The sequence below is a fragment of the Grampus griseus genome (genome assembly GCF_964374135.1).
Source record: "Grampus griseus genome assembly, chromosome: 16".
Taxonomy (NCBI): domain Eukaryota; kingdom Metazoa; phylum Chordata; class Mammalia; order Artiodactyla; family Delphinidae; genus Grampus; species Grampus griseus.
In genome coordinates this window covers 12595625-12621503 of record NC_139010.1, presented here as the reverse complement: position 1 = coordinate 12621503, position 25879 = coordinate 12595625, and the positions used below count along the sequence as shown (strand labels likewise).

Here is a 25879-nt window from a genome sequence, read left to right as displayed (position 1 = left end):
CTTTATGTCATGTGTACCTTAGCAGAAATCAACAGTAATTGAAGAAATAGAACTGTGGACACCAGCAGTAATCAAAGAAATGGTCCTTTGGAGTGGCCAAGAGAAGGCCTTAGGTGTACACCAACAAAACCAGCAGTTCTTAAAGTGGAACTATGGACTGATCCAGTAGAACCCAACAAAGCAGAATTGTGGACTAACCACATTGAGGGTTAAATGTAAAATTGGGAAAAAATAAAAGAATTCATAAAAAAGAGAAAAAGGAAGGGAATGGATAGGAGAGGTAAAATTAATAGAAGGTACAGAGTAGATGGAATTTTAAATATATCAATATTAATTACAGTAATTGTAAATTGACTAGAGTACAGAATTTGACAGACCCCATTTAAAAATAGTATCTACATTTTATTTACAATAGATATAAAACATAGTGATATAGAATGAGTGAAAACAAAAGTATGGAAAACGTTCTACAAACACACCAATAGAAAATTAAAGTAAAATTATCTGTATTCACAGGTGACATGATCTAATGTATAGAAAATCTTAATTCACTAAAAAACAATTAGAACTAATAAACCAGTTCAGCAAGTTTGCAGGATACATCAGTATACAAAAACTCAATTGTATTTTTACACATTTGCAAATAACAACTCAGAAATGAAATTTAAGAAGTCATTCTATTTACATAGCATCAAAAAGAATAAAATACTTAGGAGTAAATTTGACAAAAGAACTGCAAAACTTATAATCTGAAAAATGCAAAACATTGTTGAAAGAAACTTTGAAATGACCTTTAAGTACCTGGGAAAAACATCTCACATTCATAGATCAGATGGATACAATAAAGGTTACAGCTGAGATAAATAAAATAGAAAAACAAGACAAAATGTAAAAAATTTCTTTGAAAAGATCAACAAAATTGGCAGATCTTTATTTAGCTAGATTGACTTTTAAAAAAGAATTCATATTACTAATATCAGAAATGAAAGTGGGGATATTACTAATGATTTTACAGAAATGAAAGGATTATACAAGAATAGTATGAGCAGTTGCATGACAACAATCTAGATGACCTAGATCAAACTGAAGAATTTGTCCATTTCTTCGTGGTTGTCCATTTTGTTGGCATATAGTTGTTTGTAGTAGTCTCTTATAATCCTTTGTATTTCTGCAGTGTCAGTTGTGATTTCTCCTTTTTCATTTCTGATTTTGTTGATTTGTGTCCTCTCCCTTTTTTTCTTGATGAGTCTGGCTAAGGGTTTGTCAATTTTGTTTATCTTCTCAAAGAACCAGCTTTTAGTTTTATTGAACTTTGCTATTGTTTTCTTCATTTCTCTTTCATTTATTTCTGCTCTGATCTTTATGATTTCTTTCCTTCTACTGACTTTGGGTTTTCTTTGTTCTTCTTTCTCTAGTTGCTTTAGGTGTAAGGTTAGATTGTTTATTTGAGATTTTCGTTTCTTGAGGTGAGATTGAGTTGCTATAGACTTCCCTCTTAGAACTGCTTTTGCTGCATCCCATAGGTTTTGGGTTATCGTGTTTTTGTTATTTGTTTTTATGTATTTTTTTATTTCTTCTTTGATTTCTTCAGTGATCTCTTGGTTATTTAGTAGCACACTGTTTAGCCTCCATGTATTTGTGTGTTTTACAGTTTTTTCCTGTAATTGATTTCCAATTTCATAGCATTGTGGTCAGAAAAGATGCTTGATACGATTTCAATTTTCTTAAATTTTCCAAGGCTTGATTTGTGACCAAGATGTGATCTATCCTGGAGAATGTTCAGTGTGCACTTGCGAAGAAAGTGTATTCTGCCACTTTCGGGTGGAATGTTCTATAAATATCAATTAAATCTATGTGGTTTATTGTGTTATTTAATCCTTGTGTTTCCTTATTTATTTTCTATTTGGATGACCTGTCCATTGGGTAAGTGGGGTGTTAAAGTCCCCTACTATTATTGTGTTACTGTCGATTTCCCCTTTCATGGTTGTTAGCATTTGCCTTATTTATTAAGGTGCTCCTGTGTTGGGTGCATAAACATTTATAATTGTTATATCTTCTTCTTGGATTGATCCCTTGATCATTATGCAGTGTCCTTCCTTATCTCTTGTAACAGTCTTTATTTTAAATTCTATTTTGTCTAATATGAGTATTGCTACTCCAGCTTTCTTTTGATTTCCATTTGCATGGAATATCTTTTTCCATCCCTCCACTTTCATTCTGTATGTGTCCCTAGATCTGAAGTGGATCTCTTGTAGACAGCATATATATGGGTCTTGTTTTTGTATCCATTCAGCCAGCCTGTGTCTTTTGGTTGGGACATTTAATCCAGTTACACTCAAGGTTATTATCAATATGTATGTTCCTATTACCATTTTCTTAATTGTTCTGGGTTTGTTTTTGTGGATCTTTTTCTTCTCTTGTGTTTCCCACCGAGAGAAGTTTCTTTAGCATTTGTTGTAAAGCTGGTTTGGTGGGGCTGAATTCTCTTAGCTTTTGCTTGTCTGAAAGCTTTTCATTTCTCTGTCAAATCTGAATGAGATGCTTGCTGGGTAGAGTAATCTTGGTTGTACGTTTTTCTCTTTCATCACTTTAAGTTTATCCTGCCACTCCCTTCTGACCTGCAGAGTTTCTGCTGAAAAATCAGCTGATAACCTTATGGGGATTCCTTTTTATGTTATTTTTTGTTTTTCCCTTGCTTCTTTTAATATTTTTTCTTTGAATTTAATATTGGTTAGTTTGGTTAATATGTGTCTTGGTGTGTTTCTTCTAGGGTTTATCCTGTATGGGACTCTCTGCACTTCCTGGACTTGGGTGACTATTTCCTTTCCCATGTTAGGGAAGTTTTCCACTATAATCTCTTCAAATATTTTCTCAGACCCTTTCTTTTTTCTTCTTCTTCTGGGACCCCTATAATTCAAATGTTGGTGTGTATAGTGTTGTCCCAGAGGTCTCTGAGATTGTCTTCAATTCTTTTCATTCTTTTTTTTTTTTATTCTGCTCCTCAGCAGTTATTTCCACCATTTTGTCTTCCAGCTCACTTGTTCATTCTTCTGCTTCAGTTACTGTTATTGATTCCTTCTGTTGTATTTTTCATTTCAGTTATTGTGTTGTTCATCTCTGTTTGTTGTTTTTTAGTTCTTCTAGATCTTTGTTAAACATTTTTTGTATTTTCTCAATCTGTGCCTCCATTCTATTTCCAAAATTCTGGATCATCTTTAGTATCATTACTCTGAATTCTTTTTCAGGTCGATTGCCCAGTTCCTCTTTATTTATTTGGTGTTGCAGGTTTTTACCTTGCTTCTTCATCTGTAACATTTTTTTTTTGCCATGTCTTTTTTTTTTTTTTTTTTTTTTTTGGTGTGTGGGATTGTGTTCCTGTCTTACTGGTTCTTTGACCTGAGGCTTCCAACAGAGTTTGTAGGCTGTTGGGTAAAGCTGGGTCTTGGTGCTGAGATGAGGACCTCCAGGAGACGTCACTCCAGCAAATATCCCCTGGAGTCTGAGGTTCTCTATTTGTCCAGTGGTTTGGACTTGGAGCTCCCACTGCAGCAGCTTGGCCCGACCACAAGCTTGTGAACCAAGGTCCTGCAAGCCACATGGGGCGGCCAAAAAAAAAAAAAAAAAGAACAGTAACAAAGAGTAAAATATAAAATTAGACTGGGAAACTAACAGATATATTAGAATATAAAAATAGAAATATAGATGAAACAACAACTGGAAGGTAAAACCACAATAGTAAAAGAGAGGAGAACAACAACAACAAAAAGGTGGAAAAGGCCTTGGCTGTGGAGGGCCTGGCCTAATCAGAGGTGGTGTTTGGGTGGTGGGCAGGGTTTATGCTTAGGAGACACAGAGCTAGAAAAGGCCCTGGGGTGTGTGTGGGGGTGGGGTTTAAGCTCAGCGGAACAGAAGGAGCCCAGGCGTGCCCCTGCTCTCAGAGGGTGGGGGACCCTGCCTCGGAGTCCAGCAGGCTTCCTGGGCCCAAGTGTGCGGGGCAGACATCCTCCGCTCCTTCTCCCACTCCAGTCCTGGAAGGCCCCACCCGCCTGTGTCTCCTGTTCTCGTCCTGGCTTCCTTCTTATGCCCCCAAGGCAGAGTCAAGATGGCGGTATGGGAGGACTCAGAGTTAATGTCTCCCCACACCACCAGTGCCTGCCAGATGCTGGTAGGGGACCTCAATGCCCAAGGAGATGTGAGGAACCCCAAGTGAACCAGTAGGATGTGTGGGGACTGGGGGATGTGGAGAAGTGGAGGCCTGACAGGACTGGCACCCCTGAGGGGTGGCTGAGAAGGGGGAGGGGTTCCCACACCTGGAGGGACCCTCTGGGGCTCAGATCAGTGGGGAGCACACTGATCATTTCTCCTGCCCAGCCGGCCAGGGAAGTCTGCCCTGCTCTCAGGCCAGGTCCTGTGCCCCCAGAGGCCCCCTCCGGGCCGTGTTGATCCTGGGGGCATAGGAAGGAGGCCGGGGGAGAACAGGAGAGGCAGGCAGGAGGGGCCCTCCAGGACCAGAGGAGCAGGAGAGCAGCAGCAAAAGGCATTTGCTCTGCCCACTCAGGCCCAGGAAGCCTGCTGGTCTCCCAGGCTGGGTCCCCTGCCCTCCAAGGCCCCCACCACAGGCTGCATTGGTCCAAGATGGCAGAATTTAGATTGGAGCAGCATTTAACAATTCTATGAAGCGTGGGCAATAAAATAATTTTACTAGTAATGTAGCTGGTGGAGTTGGGTATTCTATTTTGCTTTTGTTATTGGGTTGCATTAGTTAAGTATGACATAAAGATGTACTTTATTATGAGATAGTGAGAAAATTAAAAAATGATACAGGGGGACTTCCCTGGTGGTCCAGTAGGTAAGACTCTGCACTCCCAATGCAGGGGGCCCAGGTTCGATCCCTGGTCAGGGAACTAGATCCCGCATGCCACAACTAAGAGTCTGCATGCTGCGACTAAGAAGCCTGTGTGCCACAACTAAGAAGTCCGCATGCCACAACTAAGACCTGGCTTATTTTGGCTCAGCCAAAATAAATAAATATATATTTTTAAATGATACAGGGAAAACTGGCCACTGACATGGAAGAAAATACAGGAATACTGTGAGTAGGGATCAATTAATTTAATTTAGACAATGTTTATTTCATAATTTACTGCTACATTCCATCAGGAAATTTGCTTTGATGTTACAACAGTCCAGCAGGTAAAACACATTTGAAAATAAATTCTAATGCTTAGTCTTGTAACATATAAATATAATGCACATAATATATTGGAAAAACCCCCACCTACCCACAGATTGCTATATGCATCATTTCTGAAACATACCGTATATAAAAGTATACCTTTACATTGGCTGTGATGTTTTCAGCTCTAAGAAAACTTAAATTTGTAAAGCACCAGATGGTAACTATCTTAGGCTCATCTTAGGCATGTGAGGCATAACACTCACCTCTGCTACTGTAATGTGAAGGCAGCCACAGGCAAAACAGGTACAAATGTTTTTTTGCTTTGTTTTTGTATTAGTGTTGTAATAAAATTTGTATTTATAGACACTTAAGTTTGAATATCATATAATTTTCACATGTCACAAGATATTCTTTAATTTTTCTACCATTCAGAAATGTAAAACCATTCTTAGGTTGCAGGCGGTGGGCCAGATCTGAATCACTTGTGGAAAAATGTACAACCAAACCAAACCAAGGCACTACAGCAATGAAATGAGGGATGAATGCTGGTAGTCAACCTTTTATTTATTTTGCAAAATACTTCAAGAAATACAAATTATAACGATGATAGTATCTAACATATAGCTCTTCCTGTGTCTCAGACACTATTCTAAGTGCTTTAAAAATATTAACTTTTTACACCTCACAACAATCCTAACACATTTTCACTTTTTTTTATAGAAAAGGAAACTGAGGCACAGAGAGGTTAAGTGCATGCTTCATGCTGGAAACTGAGCCTGGGCAGTAGGAGTCCAGAGTCCACACTCTTAACCTCTATATCACGTTGCTTCTACCAGGAAGAAAAAGGTAGTGAAGAATGCTTAGGACTCTAATACAAAATACAAATTCAGAGAGCTCTGCAATCTGCTAAAACAACACTAAGACAGACGTTTCTTTACATAGCATTTTTTTTTATTGTGTAGGGTGTTTTCAGCTGTTTTTTAAAATGAACTTAGGTTTTTCCTATAAATAAATGTATCCCTAATGTAAAATTTGGCTGACCATGAGTTGAAAAATTTACAAAAACATTTTTAGCTTCTTTCTGAAAGATTAGTTCAGTAAAATCCAAATCCATTCAGAAATAGGAGGAAAAGATACATTATAATTTTAAGAGTATTACACTTAAATACACATTCTTATTAACAAGAGTCACTGCTGAGACTTAATATCTTCATATACATAAAAGTTACTGAACTAAGGGCTTCCCTGGTGGCGCAGTGGTTGAGAGTCCGCCTGCCGATGCAGGGGACACGGGTTCGTGCCCCGGTCCGGGAAGATCCCACATGCTGCGGAGCGGCTAGGCATGTGAGCCATGGCCGCGGTGCCTGCACGTCCAGAGCCTTGTGCTCCGCAACAGGAGAGGCAAGAGCAGTGAGAGGCCCGTGTACCGCAAAAAAAAAAAAGTTACTGAACTAAATAAGGCTACATATTTCTCTATGTACAGTTATGGATGGGTCCACATGCACATCAAACATCCACAATCTGTATTCTGTAGCACACTGACATTCACACATAAGTCCTACATACTACAGGACTCTTCACATGTGTTTAATGATGTCACCTGGTTATTCAATTTATTTGTGCTTTTTAAGAAGCTCCATATATCTAGATATTTGCAGGTTTCTTTAAAAGAAAAACAACAACTTTGTAATCAGATTTCTGCAACATGGCTTCTAGTAAAAGTGTTACCCTAGGTACAGATTCTCTTGGAATTTTTGTTAAAAAGCTTTCATATATTTAAATACTTATAAAGGTTCTATACTTTATCACTGATCTGACATTCACCAAAACATCATTTCTTGATAAAGCCTTCCATATGTGTTTCAGTCTTTGTGATTATCCTCTTTTACAGTATTCTAAGTCCAACTGATATAAAAAGATTTCTGAATGGTCAGGATACTGATAGGAATCTCACTCATGTGAGCTTTTGGATGTCTAAATGATGGCTACCCTGACAGAAATTTCCTTACATTCACTTACTTACAGGATTTCTCTCATATGGTTTCTATGCTGTACAATAAAGTATGACTTCTGAAAGAGAGGTTTCCCTCATGTTTTACAATTTGTAGTGTTTCTACCATCTAAGTTGTCTGATACTTAGTAAAAGTCTGAAATATGATAAAAATTTCTCCCTAAAATATTTACAGACTTCCTCTCCATGATGAAAGACTGTGGCTGAAATTTTCCCATACTGATATTTCATAAGGTTTTTGTCTCATGTTAATTATCTGATTATTCTGAAGGATAAATTCAGACAGAAGAACTTCCCAATTTATACTCTTTATAAGCTTTTCCCTTTGTGTGTGTCTTCTGATGTGCAGTGAGTTTTGATTTCTGGAAAAAAGTTTCCTTACACTCCTGACATTCATAGGGTTTCTCTCCTGTGTGTTTTCTCTGATGTATGACAAAGTGTGATTTCTGAGAGAAGGATTTCCCACATTCTTTACATTCATAGGGTTTTTCTCCTGTGTGAGTCCTTTGATGTAATCTGAGGACTGAATTCACAGAGAAAGATTTACCACATTCATTACATTCATAGGGCTTCTCCCCTGTGTGTTTTCTCTGATGTTTAGTGAGGTCTGATTTATAGTAAAAGTTTTTTCCACATTTATTACATTCAAAGGGTTTCTCCCCTGTGTGAGTTCGCTGATGTACTGTTAGGGCTGACTTCTGGTAGAAGCATTTCCCACATTCCCTACATTCATAGGGTTTCTCTCCCGTGTGAGTTCTCTGATGAGTTTTGAGGTGTGAATTTCTAGAGAAGAATTTCCCACATTCCTTACATTTATAGGGTTTCTCCCCTGTATGTGTTCTCTGATGTACTGTGAGGTGTGATTTCTGGGAAAAGGATTTCCTACATTCCTTACATTCATATGGTTTCTCCCCTGTGTGTGTTTTCTGATGTACCATGAGGTATGCCTTAACGTAGAAGAACTTCCCACATTCAGTACATTCATAGGGTTTCTCTCCTGTGTGTGTTTTCTGATGTTCCATGAGGTGTGGCTTCTGGTAGAAGGATTTCTCACACTGATTACATTCATAGGGTTTCTCTCCTGCATGAGTTCTCAAATGTCTACTGAGAGATGACAGGTGGTAGAAAGTTTTCTTACATTCTTTACATTCATAGGTCTTCTCTCTGGTAGGAGTTTTCTGTTGTCTTGTGAGGTCTCCATTCCGAGAGACAGATTTCCCGCATTCACTGGGTTTGTCCTTTGAATGAGTATGCTCATGTATTATGAGGACAGACTTCTGGCAGAAGGACTTTCCACATTCATTGCATTTATAGGATTTCTCATTGGTATGAGTTTTCTGATGTTTTGTGAGTTCTCCATTCCTAAAGAGAAATTTCCAGATTCATTAATGTATACGGATTTTTTTTTTTTTTTGGTCTGCTGTGTATATTTTCCAAGTAACTCTGAGAACCAATTTCTAGAGATTTTTCCAATATTCATTAGATTCATAGGGCTTCTCCATTGTGAATATTCTATGTTGAAATACATTATGGCTTAACATTTGGTAGAAGGAATTTCACTTGCATTATAGGTCTCTTAACTGCCTGAACTCCACTTTGTGTAATAAAGCCTCCCTTATCGTGTAAGTAAGAAGAATCAAAAGACTGTTGCAAAGTTGTAATCTCCTGATCTTGAATTATAAACAAGGTCTCTATTATGAAACAAGGCTTTCCCATTTGGATTATGTTCTTTGGAATTTTCTCCAGTGTTAGTTTTTTCACATTTATTATTAACTAGTGCTCTCTCACTTCTAGTACCCCCATCAAAACCCTTTCTTACGAAGCTTCTAATCTCAAAATTGAATTCTTGAACTTGCCTTGAATTTTTAGCTTGGCTTTCCTGGTATCTTGCTCCTTGGTCATGAGTATTCCATAGGTCTTCTACAAAGGAATCCAAAATTTAATACCGTATAAATCTTAACACATTATTATGGTCATAGGGTGGATTCTTAGGCTTCAGGCCAATATCCTCAAATGAAGGAACTCTCAAGTGCAAACTTCCTCTATCTCAGTGGTTTAGAAGAAACATAAATAACACTAAAAACCGCTATAGCAGAGGGGAAGGGACCTGGTTATAAACCCAAGTATCTTTGACACTACAAATATGATCTTAAAAACCTGGAGAAGGTTAAGCCAAAAAAAAAAAACAAAAAAAAAAAACAAAGAATAGGGAGCAGAGAACAAAGGACATTCAAAGTGCTGCTGAACAGGAATGTGAGACACAGAGAATGCTGTGAGTCCATTAAGGACAATGAATAGTAAGTAGGGTGAAAATAAAAATTAGTAGACAACTGTGTTCACTGGAAATATCAGAGGAAAGATTAAACTGGATGAAGGAGCTAAAGTATAGGTCTTTACCCACTCAAACCTAGTTTACTGTGTTAGGATTCCTAGTAATCAGTAGACTATAAACTTCCACTTTATTTCTCTTTACCCATAATACAACAATCTCGATGTCAACACTAAAGTGACTTTCTCAAAACATCCATTTCCTAATGTTTAGAGGAAAATTCCGCTCTGTCTAGTTGGCTTAATTTTTGCTGGTTCAGAAGACCCAGAAACACATACATCCAAAAGGAAAGATTAAAGAAAAGCAGAGTGCAAGCCATCCTTATAACAGAATGAATTCCCAGTTGTAGCACCAGAGATTTTCAATGCTGACCACCAAATACTGCATCTCCAAAAGAGAGTTACCTATGACTCAACACTAGTTTTATTCTGCTTTCACATCTTAGCTCCCACATATCTGCTTCAATTTGCTACCTGATCTTTAAAGAGTAATTATTCAACATTGTTCTAAATCTTTATGGACCTTCATATTTATTCATCTTTAAATGCTTGAAAGAAAGTGAAAGATTATGAGCAGAAGCTTGGGGTTAGAATTTCATGGCATTTGTGGGGAAAACATAAAAAAAGTTGTTTGATAAGGACATGTGCAAGGTTAACTTGGATACTCATGAAATAAGATCTTACATATGAAAGACATTTAAGAGAGCAGATGAAATGAAAATTAGCATGTGTTTTGGGGCCACAAGGAAAAATAAGAATCAGGGCTTCCCTGGTGGCCCAGTGGTTAAGAATCCGCCTGCCAATGCAGGGAACACAGGTTCGAGCCCTGGTCTGGGAAGATCCCACATGCCACGGAGCAACTAAGCCTGTGCACCACAACTACCAAGCCTGCGCTCTAGAGCCCGTGAACCACAACTACTGAAGCCTGCACACCTAGAAGCCTGTGCTCCGCAACAAGAGAAGCCACCACAATGAGAAGCCTGTGCACTGCAACCAAGAGTAGCCCCCGCTCGCCGCAACTAGAGAAAGCCCACGTGCAGCAACCAAGACCCAACACAGCCAAAAGTAAATACATAAATAAATAATAAGATGCAGTAGGCAATAAAGCGCCAGACTAGTTCTTGACAGAAAATTAGGTGTATTTTGTATCAACTCCAAAATAATATAACCGATGAAAGGCATAATGATTTGTAAACTGATTTCAGAGTTTAAAGAGAGAATAGGAAATTAAAATGGGTGCTGAAAAAACTAAGGCATTTTGTTGTTAATGAAAGGAGGAAAATGGCATTTGACAAAATTTATAAGACAGATTTTAAGATTATAGTTGCATACTTTAATGGCAAGGAGTAACTGGGAATTCTAGAAAAAAGACAAAATGAAAGTTTAAGTCAAAGTTAGTATATAGGGAAGAGAAGTAAATCTATTTTAAAAATGTCAAGCAAAAGAGGGAATTTAGATGGAGAACGAAAACTGGAATTGTGATTTATGTTGCTTACATATGCAGATCAAGTATCCTCAATCATTTCCAAAAGTACAGGGCATTTAAAAAAGAGATTCCTGAAAAAAAAAATTTCAAAAGTCAAAGGCACCAACCTCCTCACAGGTTATAATTTCTAACTTACCAGGGTACTTTTGACGTGGAAATTCTACTTCTAATATCCATGGCTCTTTTCCTTGCTTCAACTTGAAGACTGCATTTGGCTTATTCACACAATAACCTATTAACAGAAAGATAAAGAAAACAATACAAATTGCTTGGAATACACAACTCTGAAGGATAAAGAAGTGCAGTTTAGGAGCAGAACAAGGAAGGTTCCACATAGGCTTGGCAAATTTAGATTGTATCAGTGGAGTGCATGGGGACACACATATTTTTCTGGTACCCAAAATGGATTCATCAACTTTGACCCCTAAAACAAAGCTAATATTCAACCCTATAGGGGACTTAACAAATTCCAGTAACTGAGAAAGGAAATGCAAACTACTGGGATTACAGATGGGGAAGATTTCCTCACCCACTGAGATGAGGTGACGATAGTTCTCCTGCATCACTTCCCTATACAGGGTCCTCTGAGCAGCATCCAGCAACTGCCACTCCTCCTGGGTGAATTCCACAGTAACATCCTTGAATGTTACTGGTCCCTGAAACAACGTATTTCAGTTAAAACTGAAGCGATCAAAATACAGTACCATCTAAAAGACATGTGAACTGTTAATGTGCTAACTATAGTATTTATTCTGGAGAGTTAGATATACTGCCACCCTGCTTTATACATATATAAAATATTTGTTCAGTATATATTTACTCAGATATCACTCCATGCCTGGAACTCTGCCAGAGATACAGAGATGAATGAAAGCAACTTTTTTTTTTTTTTTTTTTTTTGTGGTACGTGGGCCTCTCACCGTTGTGGCCTCTCCCGTTGCGGAGCACAGGCTCTGGACACGCAGGCTCAGCGGCCATGGTTCACGGGCCCAGCTGCTCTGCGGCATGTGGGATCTTCCCGGACTGGGGCACGAACCCGTGTCCCCTGCGTCGGCAGGCAGACTCCCAACCACCACGCCACCAGGGAAGCCCCGAAAGCAACTGTTCTTGTCATCAAGGAGCTTACATGCTGACAGGGAGGCAAAGATTAAATTCTTAAATGCAATATGCATAGCAGTTGCTATGACAGAAGTATGTACAAGATGAAAGATGGTCACAAAGGATGGCCAAGATGGTGGAGAAGGAAGACTCTGAGCTGAGCTCCTCCCACAGGCACACTGAAATTACAACTATTCACAGAGCAACGATCTCTGAAAATTATCTGAAGAGTAGCAGAAAATATTCCCCACAACTAAAGATACAAAGAAGGAACCACAGTGACATGGGTAGGAGGAGAAGAGAGACAGTATAGTCAAGACCCACACGCCCATGTAGATGACCCACAGATAAGAGGATAACCAAAATTGTAGAGGTTGTCCCCAAGGAGTAAGGGGTCCGAGCCCCACATTGGGCTCCCCTGCCTGGGGGGTTCTGCACCAGGAAGACGAACCCCCAGAACGTCTGGCTTTGAAGGCCAGTGCGGCTTGAGAGCCAGAGGACTGTAGAAAACAGAGACTCCACTCTTAAAGGGTGCATGCAAAAATCTGACACGTTCCAAGTCACAGTGCAGAGGGAGTAATTTGAAAGGAGCCTACCTCAGACCCACTTGCTGACCTTGGAGAGCCTCCTGGAGAGGGAGGAGGCAACTGGAACTCCCCCTGGAGACATAGACACTGGCAGCAGCCATTTTGGGAGCTTGTTCTACCATGAGGACACTGGTGCTAATAGGGACCATTCTGGAGTCCTCCCTCTAGCCTATTAGTGCTGGAGGCTTCCATGCCCACCAATGGGTCATCACCAATCCCAGGACACTTCAGGCCATGCAGCCAGCCACGTTGGGTCCCATTCCAGGCACCCCACAGGCCGTGCAGCTAGCCAGGCAGGGACCCAGCCCCTCCCAACAGTGGGCCAGGAGCCACTGGATGAGGCAGGGCCTGGCATCCAAAAGGGCTGAGGGTCAGCCCTGCCTACCAGTGTGCCCACAATAGTCGGCCCCACAACAAGGAAGGATTCATGTAGCCCACATATAGGGAACCAGTAGAGCTTATAGCTCTGGTGATCAGAGGGGAATATACTGCTGGGCCTCAGAGGACATCTCCTACATACGATTACTTCTCTAAGATTGAGAAATGTAACCAACCTACCAAATGCATGGAAATAAAAACAGAGGATTAGGCAAAATGAGGAGACAGAGGAATATGTTCCAAACAAAAGAACAAGACAAAACCTCAGAAAAAGAATTAAATGAAGTGGAGATAAGCATTCTACCCTATAAAGAGTTAAAATATCTTTTATGAATATAAAGACGAAAACCTTTAACATATTACTAGTAAATCAAATCCAACAAAATAAAAAAAAATAGATTATAATCTATACCATGACCTTGTGTGATTTATCCCAGGAATGCAAGAGTGGTTCAACATACAAAAGTCAATCAATTACAGTAATAGAGCAAAGGGGAAAAAGTAGAAGATCATTTTAATTGACGCACAAAAAGTGTTTGACAAACTTCAACACTCTTTCATGATAAAAACACTCAGTAAACTAGAAATAGAAGGAAATTCCTCAAAATGATAAACAACATTTTTAATCCACCTCTACCCCAGGTAATAGCATACTCAGTAGTGAAAGACTGAAAACTTTCTCCTTATGACCAGGAACAAGTCAAGGATGCCTGCTTCTGCCACTTCTAATCCACACTGTACTGGAAGTTCTAGCCAGAGCAGTTTTACAAGAAAAGGATATAAAGGCACCCAAACTGGAAAGGAAAAAAAAAAAAAAACTATCTCTATTTGCAGATTAATCTACATATAGAATATCCCAAAGAATCCACAAAAACGAAAACTAATAGAGCTCATAAACAAAGTCGGCATGTTGCAGAATTATAAGATCAACCCACAAAAATTGGTTGTGTTTCTATATACCAGTAATGAAAATCCAAAAGAGAAATTAAGACAATTCCATTTAATGTAGCACCAAAAAGAATAAAATACCTAGGGATACATTTACTCAAGGAGGTGTAAGACTTATACACTGAAAACTGCAAAACATTGCTCAAGTATTAAAGAAGACCTAAATAAAAGAAATGACATTCTATGTTCATAGACTATAAGATTTAATATAGTTCAAGTGACAGTACTACTCCAAGGAATCTACAAGTTCAGTCCAATCCCTAATAAAATCCCAATGACTTCTGCACAGAAATGGAAAAGCCAATCTGCAAATTCATATGGAATTGCAAGAAGTCCCTAATAGCCAAAACAAAATTGGGAAAGAAACAAAGTTGGAGGACTCACACTTATTTCAAATCTTACTATAAAGCTACAGTATCAAAACAGTGTGATTGGCATAAAGATAGACATATTGTGCAATGGGATAGAAATGAGAGTCTAGAAATAAAACCATACATCTATGGCCACCTGATTTTCAACACGGAAGACAAGACCATTCAATGGAGAAAGAATAGTTTCTTCAACAAATGGCACTGCGACAACCAAATGTCCACATGCGTAAGAACGAAACCTGACCTCTACTTCACCCCATATAAAAAAAAATTAACTCGAAATAGATCACTGACCTAAATATTAAGAGCTAAAACTATAAAACTCAGAAGAAAACATAGGAATAAATTTCCTTACCTTGAATTTGGCAATGGATTCTAGATATGACACCAAAAGTACAAGCAGTAAAAGAAAAATAAGCTGACTTTATCAAACTTTAAAATTTTTATGGGGACTTCCCTGGCGGTCCAGCGGTAAAGAATCCACGCTTCCAATGCAAGGGGCGCAGGTTTGATCCCTGGTCAGGGACCTAAGATCCCACATGCCATGTGGCGTGGCAGCCAAGGAAATTATATATATATATATATATATATATATATATATATATATATATATATATATATATATATATATATATATATATATATATATATAACTTGTATGCATCATAGGATATTACCAAAATAGGAAAACGACAACTCACAGAATGTAATATAATATTTGCAAATCGCGTATCTGATAAAGGTGTTATTATCCAGAATATATAAAATATACTTGCAATTCAATAACAGAAAAGATAGCCCAGCCAGAAAATGGGCAAAGAAATTGAACAGACATTTCTTTAAGTTATACAAATGAGCACATGAAAAGATGCTCAGCATCATTAGTCCTTAGGGGAAATTCAAATCAAAACCACAATTATACCACTTCATATTTACTATGATGGGTGTTTTTTTTTAAAAAAAAAAACAACAGAAAATAACAGGTGATGGAGAGGTTGTGGAGAAACTGTAACCCTTATATATTGCTTGTGGGAATGTAAAATGGTACAGCTGCTGTGGAAAAGTTTGGCAGTTGCTCAGCAAGTTAAACATACAAATACCATACAACCCAGCATACTTGTACACAAAAGTTCATAGCGGCACTATTCACAACAGCCAAAAAGTGAAAACCACCTAAATGCCCATCAGTGGATGAACAGATAAACAATTGTGGTATAAACATACAATGGAATATTATTTTGTCATAAAAATGAAGTATTGATACATGGTATAGGGTGAATGAACTTGGAAAACATTATGCTAAGTGAAAGAAGCCAAATAGAAAAGGTACATATTATATGATTCCACTTATATGAAATATCCAGAATAAGTAAATGCACAGAGACGGAAAATAGATTGGTAATTGACAGAGGCTAAAGGGAGAGGGACTAGGTAATGACTGCTTAATGGGAATGGGGTTTTCTTTGGGGATGGCAAAAATGTTTTGGAACTATCATGTTGTAGTGGTCCCACAACATTGTGGATGTGCTAAACGTCACCTAACTGTACGTTTTAAAATGGTCAATATTATGTGAATTTCACTTCATTTAAACCAACAAAACCTTCTAACAAAGAAATCTTCAGGTCTCGGTGAATTCCACCAAACATTTCAGTGGTGAATTGCACCAAACATTTAAGGCAGAAACAATACCAATTATATGCAATCTCTTCCATAAAACAAAGAGGAGAGAACCGTTCTCAACTCATTTTATGAAGCCGACGTTACCCTGATACCCAAACCTAACAAAAGGATTATCAGAAAAGAAAACTACAGTGGTGGCTTGCACCTGTTTGTACCAGATAAAGAGTGCTGATTGTCAAATTTTGGGCAATTGATTAACATCATTTTGTAGCTTGAAATTAGCCCTGGCAGGGGTATTTATACCATAGAAATTGGTAAACAGTACAAACCAGATTTCTCTCCCAGTCCCCAAAATCTGATTAAACATTTACCACCATAGTGACTACCAACCAATATCTTTCATGGTTATAAGTACAAAAATCCTCAACAAAATATCAGCAAATCCACTACCTGATTTCAAGACTTATTACAAAGCTATATTAATTGTGTTACTAGCAAAAGGATAAACACACAGATCATTGGAACAAAAACAGTATCTAGTAATAGAACCACACATATAATTTTGACAAAGGTTCAAAAGAAACTCAGTGGATTAAGGATAGTCTTTTCAAAAAACTAGTGCTGGAACAAATGAGTAGAATGGTGGTTCCCAACGTATGGGGGGAGTGGGGAGTTAGTGTTTAATTTGTGCGGAGTTTCAGTGTAGGATGATGAAAAGAGTTCTGGAGATGGATGGTGGTAATGGTTGCACAACAATGTGAATGTACTTAATGCCACAGAGCTATACATTTAAAATTGGTTATGATGGTAAATTTTGTTATGTGTATTTTACTACAATTAAAAATAAGTCAACTATACTTTAATTTTAAAAAAGAAAAATAAATAAAAGAAAACAACAAAACACTAAAAATAGCTATACAAAAGCATCAAATATTAACTTAAGCACTAGAATTTGAGAGGTAAAGATCCAAGAAAAAAGTGAAATTAATTATGATGAGTCTTATACCTCTGGTTAGCATTTTCAGGGCATTTTCCAATTTCATAGCCAGGGCAAAAATGTAGAGCAGAAAGCAGCTCAGAGCCAGCATCTCTAAAATAAGCATAAAGAAAGAAATTCTGAATAGAAACAAATTCTGAGAAGCAAAGGAGAAGTTGATCTTAACCTTAACGAGAACAAGCCTCTAACCTAGTGTTTTCTAAAATCAGAGATCTGAGAATCCAAAGGTGAACAAAAGATAAAATTCAGAAGAGACAAATATTTCAAAAGACAACAGAAAACCACAACTTATTTCATTCTTGGGGGCAAGTAGGGAAGAGAGGAAACTGGTTCAACTTTTAACAAACTTTTAATGTTTGCTTATGGTCTTGTGTGATGTATTAGCATCCCTAAGACCCCTGGTCACAAAGCAAGTCAACACCAACTTGCCTTTTGATACTACCTGGTGACTGAGTGGGAGTTTCATATTCAAGAGGTCCCCAAACATAAGCTTAGTATTTGTAGAACTTTTTTGTTGTTGTTGTGGCGGTGGTATGTGGGTCTCTCACTGCTGTGGCCTCTCCTGTTGCGGAGCACAGGCTCTGCACGCACAGGCTCTGCACGCACAGGATCAGCGGCCATGGCTCATGGGCCTAGCCACTCCGCAGCATATGGGATCCTCCCGGACCGGGGCACGAACCCTTGTCCCCTGCATCGGCAGGCGGACTCTCAACCACTGCGCCACCAGGGAAGCCCCCTCTGTAGAACTTTTTTACTTCCTATCAAATGTCTCAAAGTGGTCAGTTTATTTTAAGTTGGGGAAGCAGTTTCTGGAACCAAAGGAAAGCTCCATAATTTATATGGATGCTCTGAAATACAAACACTCACCATTTTCCCCCCACAGGCCTTTACTGAGTGCATGGCCACAACCCTCCAAAGGCTGGGAGCAGAGCACCAGGGCAGGAAGAGATGTCTCTGGTGCTTAAAGCTCTACAGGGCAGCAACTCCTCGGTCATCCAAAAGAAAAGCTGGTGGCTAAGCTAAAAGCACATCAGTGGAGCTCTGGTGGTGTTCACAACCCAAGCCCCCTGAAGGGAAAGCCTTGCTACTGCCCTCAATCATGTGAAGCTTGGTGGTGAACAGTACCTCGCTAAAGCCCAGGGCCATCTCAGCTACATATCTGACTTAGCGAGCAGACAAAGGAAGGGACGTGACTTTTTCTGGAGGTATTATTTACTTCAATCCCTACTGTACTTTTATATATAATGTCTAGCAATAATAAAGAAATAGGAGACATGCAAAGAAGTAGAAAATTTTGATTCATACTGAAGAAAGGAGCCTATTGAAACAGACCTACAGATTAACCTAGATGTTGGGATTAGCAGATAAGGATTTTAAAGTAATTACCCTAAAACTAAATAAATAAAACTAAATGACCTAGTGAAAAAAATTGAGAATATAAATGAAATTATGCGAAATCTTAGCAGAGAAAGAAAAACAAAAGAAAAAACAGAAATTTTTAGAACTGAATGATACAATATCAGAAGTGGATTCTACAGACTTATGAGTGAAGAGAACTGACAGAGCAAAAGAAGGATGCCATGAACTTGAAAACAGTCAGCTCAACAGAAATATCCAAACTAAAGGACACACACAAAAAAAACAACCCAAACTGAACAGAGCATCTGAACATTTAGGACAATATGTACATATTTCAACACTGTGTAATTGGGATTTTAGAAAGAAAAAGAGAATGATGCAAAGAAACTATCTGAAGAGTGAGTTCCAAGAATTTTAAAAAATGATAAAAGGCAACAACCTACTGGGCATATACCCTGAGAAAACCGTAATTCAAAAGGAGTCATGTACCAAAATGTTCACTGCAGCTCTGTTTCCAACAGCCAGGACATGGAAGCAACCTAAGTGTCCATCAACAGATGAATGGATAAAGAAGATGTGGCACATATATACAATGGAATATTACTCAGCCATAAAAAGGAACGAAACTGAGTTATTTGTAGTGAGGTGGATGGACCTAGAGACTCTCATACAGACTGAAGTAAGTCAGAAAAAAAAAATACCGTATGCTAACGCATATATATGGAATCTAAAAAAAAAGAAAAGAAAAAAATGGTCAGAAGAACCTAGGAGCAAGACGGGAATAAAGATGCAGACCAACTAGAGAATGGACTTGAGGATACGGGGAGGGGGAAGGGTAAGCTGGGACAAAGTGAGAGAGTGGCATGGACATATATACACTACCAAACATAAAATAGATAGCTAGTGGGAAGCAGCCGCATAGCACAGGGAGATCAGCTTGGTGCTTTGTTACCACCTAGAGGGGTGGGATAGGGAGGGTGGGAGGGAGGGACAAGCAAGAGGGAAGAGATATGGAGATATATGTTTATGTATAGCTGATTCACTTTGTTATACAACAGAAATTAACACACCATTGTAAAGCAATTATACTCCAATGAAGATGTTAAAAAAAAAAAAGGCAACAACCCACAAATCTTCGTCATCCTTCAAAAGGGATAAATGCAAAACAAATCATGCCTGTGTGCATCATGGTCTAACTATTGAAAACTAAAGATAAAATGAAAATCTTAAGCACAGAGGAAAAGAACACATTATATTCAGGTGGATAACAGTAAGATGAAGACTAGCTTCTCATCAGAAACAACAGAAGCCAGAAGACAAAGACATCCTAAAAATGCAGATACAAAGAAAACTCTCGATAAAGTTCTATATCCGGCAAAATGTCCTTCAAAAACCAAGGTGAAATGGAGATTTTCAGAAAGACCAGCCAAGTAAATTTGTCACCATCAGTGCTGAAATAATACATGAAATAATAAAATGAGTTGCTTAGGCTGAAGGGAAAGGATATCAGAGAGAACCCCAGACCTGTAGGAAGGAATAAAGAGCTCCCAAAGCAGATACGTACATAAACACAAAAGAGTTTTATTTACACACACACACACACACACACACGTTTCTTTAAAAGGTGAATACTGTTTAAAGCAAAAATAACAAGTATTGGGGGTTAAAATATATGTATAAGTGAGATATAAGACAAGGACCACAGGGTGAGGAGGCTGTAAGAGAATTATACTGATAAAAGTTTATTACACTGTTCATGAATACAGTATTTGAAGACACCATTATTTTAATGGTGCATGTTGTAATCTCCAGATTCAGCAATAAGCAAAATAACACACAAAAATAAAGCTTCAAAGTCAATAAAGGAGATACAGTGTAATACACAAAATACTCAAATATTCAACCCAAGGGAAGTACAGTAAATCTAATTAGGATAAAAAGAAATATAGATATAAACATACTAGGATAAAAGATATCTTAAAAAGCAGCTAGCCCAAAACACAAATTTATTTCAAAGGTGTGACAAGTTAACAGGTGAATTTTCAATAGTACCAGTAGTAGAAGACAATGAATGCTTTTCAGTGTTTTAAAAGGTAAGAACTGTCAACCAGTATTTCTATACACAATGAAAAAGCTCTTCGTGGATATTTCATATAAAGAAAACTGAGAATTTTCCACCAGCAGACCCTCACTAAAACAACAAGCAAGCAGAATAAAAAAAATAACTATAAAGGATGTTTTCAAACAGCAGAAATTGATGGCAGCAGAACTTGAGAGATGCAAGAAGGAATAAAAAAGACTTTCTAATCTGGCCAAAATGCCTTAAAAAATCCAATTATCTGCACAAAATAAATTTTTCCAGGAGTAGGTAGTGATGACTGTACTTAAAACTACTTCAAAAAACAAAAAGGCTCACTAGTTATTTCTTTTGTTCCAGACTGACCACTCAGCAGTTAATTACAGAGCATAAGGTAAGAAAAACATCATGTGCCACACCTGAACAAATGCCGGATAAGGAAATTTTCATATATAAGGTATAAATGTGTTCAAGACTGACCAAAGCAGAACCACAGAATAGGTTAAATTTTTCTAGAGTCTCTTTCTTTCCACCACCAGGCCTAAAGGCTATGATCTCTAATTAATAATAATGTCCACACTGAAAATTTATGTTATAGTAATAATAACAACACTTCAAAAGTTGGCTGTGAGAATTATGTAAGATAAACTACGTCAAGGGCTTACCAAAGGGCTGGGCATTTAATTAATTGCTAAATATGCTATTTTGTTTTTAAAAATTAAGTTTAAAAAGCAAAGAAATGGTTACCACAGAATTCAGGATTCCTTTTCTCTGGGTAATGGTGGGATGAGATTAAGGAAGGGCATACAGGCGCTTCAAAAGTACTAGTAATTTTCATTGCTTAAGCCAGATATGGGATACAGTGGTGTTACTTAATCAGTATTCCCTAAATTATACATATACATTATGTACATTACTTGCATAAAGTATGATTTTTTAAATATTTAATGAACCAATAAAATCAAAATTCATGTCTTCTACAGCCTACAAAGTCATATACATTCTACTCCCTTCTACCTCTTAGATCTTACCTCTTACTGTTCTCCCCCAAGTTCACTTCTCTCTAGTTTCAGTATCCTAAATACTGTTTCTGGAACATGCCTCAGGGTGTATGCATTTGCTATTCCTTCTATGTAGTATGCTCTTCCTCCAGATTTCTACCTGGCTGTCTCTCATTTAATTCAAGATATTCCTCAAATATTACCTTTTAGAGTGGCATTCCCTAACCAACTTATTCCCTGTTCCTCACTTCTAACACTCTGTCCTCTTAAACTGCTTGAGTTTGCCTCTGAGCAGATACATAAGAAATATTACTCAAGTGTTGACACATTTTATTATTTAATATTAAAGAATCACATTTGTTAATATCCTTACCAATCTCATCAGAAAAGTCTTTAAGTATCAGCTTGTCAACTTCACAAGTTTTCCAACATTCTAATTTTCACTTGAAAGCTCAACTTTCAATATTAGCAACAAATACTAAGTTATTTTCCTTGAAATGACAGGCTCACATCACTCACTGTTGAGAAAATGTTTGAATACCATGTGAATACCGTAGTTTGTCTGCCAGTTGCTCTTTCACATAAAAATGATATTCCATGAAAAAAAGTGGCTAGGTGAGCTCACAAATCAATCACACAAGTGCTTTTCCTCAAGACAACCAACCATCATACTTCAGGATGCCGCAAAAGTACTTTAGGTGAACTTGCCATTTCATCCCACTGAATATTAAAAAGATGTGTACTCAAGGGTCAAGATTTAATAACATTACTAACTTTTACTGTTTCATCAAAGATATCCTTAAGTAAAGGTGGCAGTTTTTTTACTACTGCAGAGGAAGACAATGTCATTGGTGTCATCATCCTGATGTATGCCAGATAGGCAGCAATCTATTGCTTTTACACCATCAGTGCTAATGTCGTCAGTGTAAAAGGCAATTTGCATCCTGGTATTATGTTTTGACTTCACAAACCCTCGGAAAGGGTCTTGGGGCTCCCAGACTACACCTTGGAACTGCTGTTGTATTCAAACAGTATTTTCCCTGAAGGTGATTTTTAATGATTTCCACTTTTCTAATTTAATATATGGGCTCTCTTTCATAAAATTCACTGAAAACACACACACACAGAGTGAAATAAAGTTAAGAGGTAAATAAATGACTCACCCGGAACTTGTTCATTTTCTGCTGCTATTGGAAAGTATAGAAACTATGAAGTCAGAACAGGGAAAGTTGGAAGACAGAAGTCATAAGAGACCTTATCTTGCAGTCAGGAATCACCTGTGAGAAATTTACATACAACATTTTAGTAAAAGATAAACCTCTGGGAAAATGTCTCTTTGAGACATGAGAAGGAATAGGAAGGACCATGAGAAAGGAGTACCCACCTGTCCACTGGTGACTCTCATATAATCTTGATGAATCTGGGACATTTTTGAATCTAAACATTTCTTTCCTATTGGCTGTTTTGAAAATTATATGTCCATTACTAAATAACACAAAAGAATATAAAACTTAAATGTCCAATAATAGCAGATTAGTTAAGCAAGGTATATAATATATATCCAAAGTATGGAACCCTATGCTGACATCACAGATGATGTTGACGAGAAACATCTATTGATATGGAAAATCTTTTAAGTTACATGTCATAACAATTTTTCCTATTGATACTATAAACCCCACAAGGTTAGAAAGTCTTCAGAGCTCTCGAAAATAAGATGTTTCATCTCTCTAAATTTCAGTTTCTCCAGAATCACTTCTCCAAAAACCCTATTTTGACTAAAATATGGTACAGTGACAGGGAGGCTTCAGTTCTATGCTAAGCTCTGCTATTAACAAACCTAGTGACTATCTTAGTTTCTATGTTATTATCTTTTTTTAACATATTTATTGGAGTATAATTGCTTTACAATGGTGTGTTAGTTTCTGTTGTACAACAAAGTGAATCAGCTATACATATACATATATGTCCATATCTCTTCCCTCTTGTATCTCCCTCCCACCCTCCCTATCCCACCCCTCTAGGTGGTCACAAAGCATCGAGCTGATCTCCCTGTGCTATGTAGCTGCTTCCCACTTATGCTATTATCTTTAACATGAGAAGGAATTAGGTAATTTTAAACAATCATGTACTATTCTGATTCTATAAGTCTTCATTCAGTACCACAAATCCAACAGAACCCCAGAATTCACTGGCCCCTCCAACCCTGGGCTGGGGCCTAGAGTAAAATGTAATTAGGCCTTGATGAATTCTGACATGGCCATCTAAACTGTTGACACTAACACAAATATAACTTCTAAAATAACAATTTGGCACCATAATCCCAAAATAGGCACTTCACATGGGGAGCAAAAGGTGCCAAATGCCGAGGTCCTTCTCATATGCAGAAGAAACCACTTCCCTGGTGCTTACGTGATGCCTACTTACTAAAGCCTAGATACACCATCCAATAAGAGGCATTATGATATCACCTTCATAATATGGAGCATGGATGAAATCGCTGTTTTCATCTTTAAAAAAGTCTGTCCCATTTCCCCTCTGGCCTGGATAGGATTCTCAGCTTCTCCAGTAAAACTTAAAATTCAGGGTTTCAACTATGGTTTAAATTCACATGTGTAACAGTCGTCTGGGTATCGAGACAGGTTAGAGAATGCAGGAAGGGCCTTAATTAACCTTTTACACAGGAGTTTTAAGGAAGCCTCAAGAATTTTTGAAAATAGAATACTACATTGTACGATTAGGTCCACTACACTCTACTCTGGTGGTGCTCAGGGACAATCACTGGATTAAATACAACCCAAGCCTGTGGATTTTAGGGTGGAAAACAGCATGAGATACAGAGTAAAACAAATCCCTGCTAATGATGGCTAAGCCAGTTATCTCTCTGAACCTTCGGTACTTGTATTTATTAAAATGGAGGTGGTAAATACGGATTCAAAGGATGGTTATGATGATTAAGATGATTAAATGAGCCAATAATGAAAAGAACAGCATACCTTTTAATGAGAAAAGCAGCTCACCTTTATTGAATCCTTAACGTACTTTATATACACTACCCTATTCAATACAAAAAACGACCCTAAAGGCTATTATAATTTTACAGATGAGTATCCGAGTCGTACCCAGATTAACCTGCCCATTTACCGGCGGGCGCTGGCCTTAAGCCCGGGCCCCTCAGGCTTTACAACCCACGTCTCCAACAGCCTGCGCCGCCCACGCGCCAGCGCCGACGTGACGGGTTTGGCATCCACGTCACAAACGGCTGTTCTCGCGCGCGTACGTCCCGCTATAAGCCCGGCGCCCCAGGCTTCCTCTAGCCGCCCCTTTCACGCAGGTCGAGAAACAAGGCTTCTGGGGAGGAACCGCACTGCGGACAGCCAGCCTCCCCGCCAGGCCCCCTGCCTGGCCTCTTCCCCAGTCCTCCTCGGAGGCCAGTCCGGCGCTCAGAGTGGGGGTGGGGGGCGGCGGCTGCCAGGGTCTCCGACTCGGCGCGGCCGTGGAGACCGGCTTCCCCCCGCCCCCGGCCTAGCGCCCGCACCGAAGCCTCCGACACACCTGCAGGGGCTCGGCCTCAGCTCCCGGCCCGCGCAGGTTCCAGGCCCCGCCCTCCGCGGCGCCGAGCGGACTGGAGGCGCCTGAGTCCTCTCCCCGCCGGGGAGCGAGACGGAGAATGGCGGCTGCTGAGGGGAGGTGGAATTGCTCATGCGCGGAACACTCCCGCGCCCCACGCAGGCACTGCGCGTCCCGGGAGCCTCCCGGCGCCTCCACTTCGGATGACGTCACGAGGGTCGGCTTCTTCCCGCGGTCCGAGTGTTTTCTGCTGGCCCGGTCCTTTCCTCACTCGCAGCGGTAACGGATTAGAGCTGGCCACCCGCTTGAAAGCAGGAAGCTACCTTGAGGTAGTGCGATGAATATCGATAGTAATCGAAAGGTAGTACTCGGAACTAAGTACAGTAGTACATTCAAAGAATAACACCCTGTAACAGCTGACTTTATTTTAGGAGTATTAGCTTTCAGAATTATGGAAATGACACATGAAACGTGATGAAAACATGAATAAGCTAAAACAGAAGACGAGTCGCACACATCCCACTTTACAAAAGGAAAAAACCTCGCTTAATGTTAGGTGCACACTCTTCTAAGATTTTCACTCAAATTTTACGCTAATGGTATATTTTGACTATCACTTCACTAAGGAATATATACTGAATGTATGCTGATTTTCTGATCTAACTTTATGACATCAGTTTACTCTGGGCCAACAATAGAAATGTTTCCTCTCAAAGTAATTACAAAAATACTAAATTTTTATAATAAAATTAACTTAAAAAACGTGGAATCCATATAGAGAAAATATATATACATATCTGAATAATGTGTGCACATGTGTGCATAGCTGTATACACACACACACACACACACACACACACACACACCA

At 38.7% G+C, this 25879-nt stretch overlaps 1 protein-coding gene and 1 long non-coding RNA gene across 5 annotated transcripts in view; one reads left to right on the top strand and one right to left on the bottom strand.

Moving 5' to 3' along the window:
* Positions 1 to 25879, top strand: part of LOC309834389 — a 77484-nt gene that overhangs the window by 43608 nt on the left and 7997 nt on the right. For both annotated transcript variants that reach the window (XR_014297859.1, XR_014297860.1), the window contains exon 4: positions 20801 to 20834. This is a non-coding gene — a long non-coding RNA (uncharacterized lncRNA). The remainder of the gene's footprint in view (positions 1 to 20800; positions 20835 to 25879) is intronic.
* On the bottom strand, positions 5117 to 25131 carry ZNF25 (zinc finger protein 25). 3 transcript variants are annotated; one of them, XM_082673105.1, is made up of 7 exons: positions 24997 to 25131; positions 22826 to 22926; positions 22605 to 22718; positions 11534 to 11660; positions 11141 to 11236; positions 9047 to 9110; positions 5117 to 8552 (listed from the first exon to the last, which is right to left on the bottom strand). In XM_082673105.1, the coding sequence occupies exons 3-7, from the start codon at positions 22617 to 22619 to the stop codon at positions 7469 to 7471; spliced, it is 1386 nt and encodes a 461-aa protein (XP_082529231.1). In that variant the 5' UTR covers positions 22620 to 22718; positions 22826 to 22926; positions 24997 to 25131; the 3' UTR covers positions 5117 to 7468. The 3 variants fall into 3 exon arrangements, with proteins under 3 accessions (XP_082529231.1, XP_082529232.1, XP_082529230.1); XM_082673106.1 differs by having other exon boundaries at positions 22826 to 22900; XM_082673104.1 differs by lacking the exon at positions 22826 to 22926.

Coding starts and splice junctions, on each gene's coding strand:
- ZNF25 (XM_082673105.1), bottom strand. Junction 11,237..11,533: donor TCGTCACCTCATCTCAGTGG/GTGAGGAAATCT, acceptor TTCTGTTAATAG/GTTATTGTGTGAATAAGCCA. Junction 8,553..9,046: donor AGCCAAGCTAAAAATTCAAG/GCAAGTTCAAGA, acceptor ATTTCTCTTTAG/GAATGGAGAACTCACAAAAC.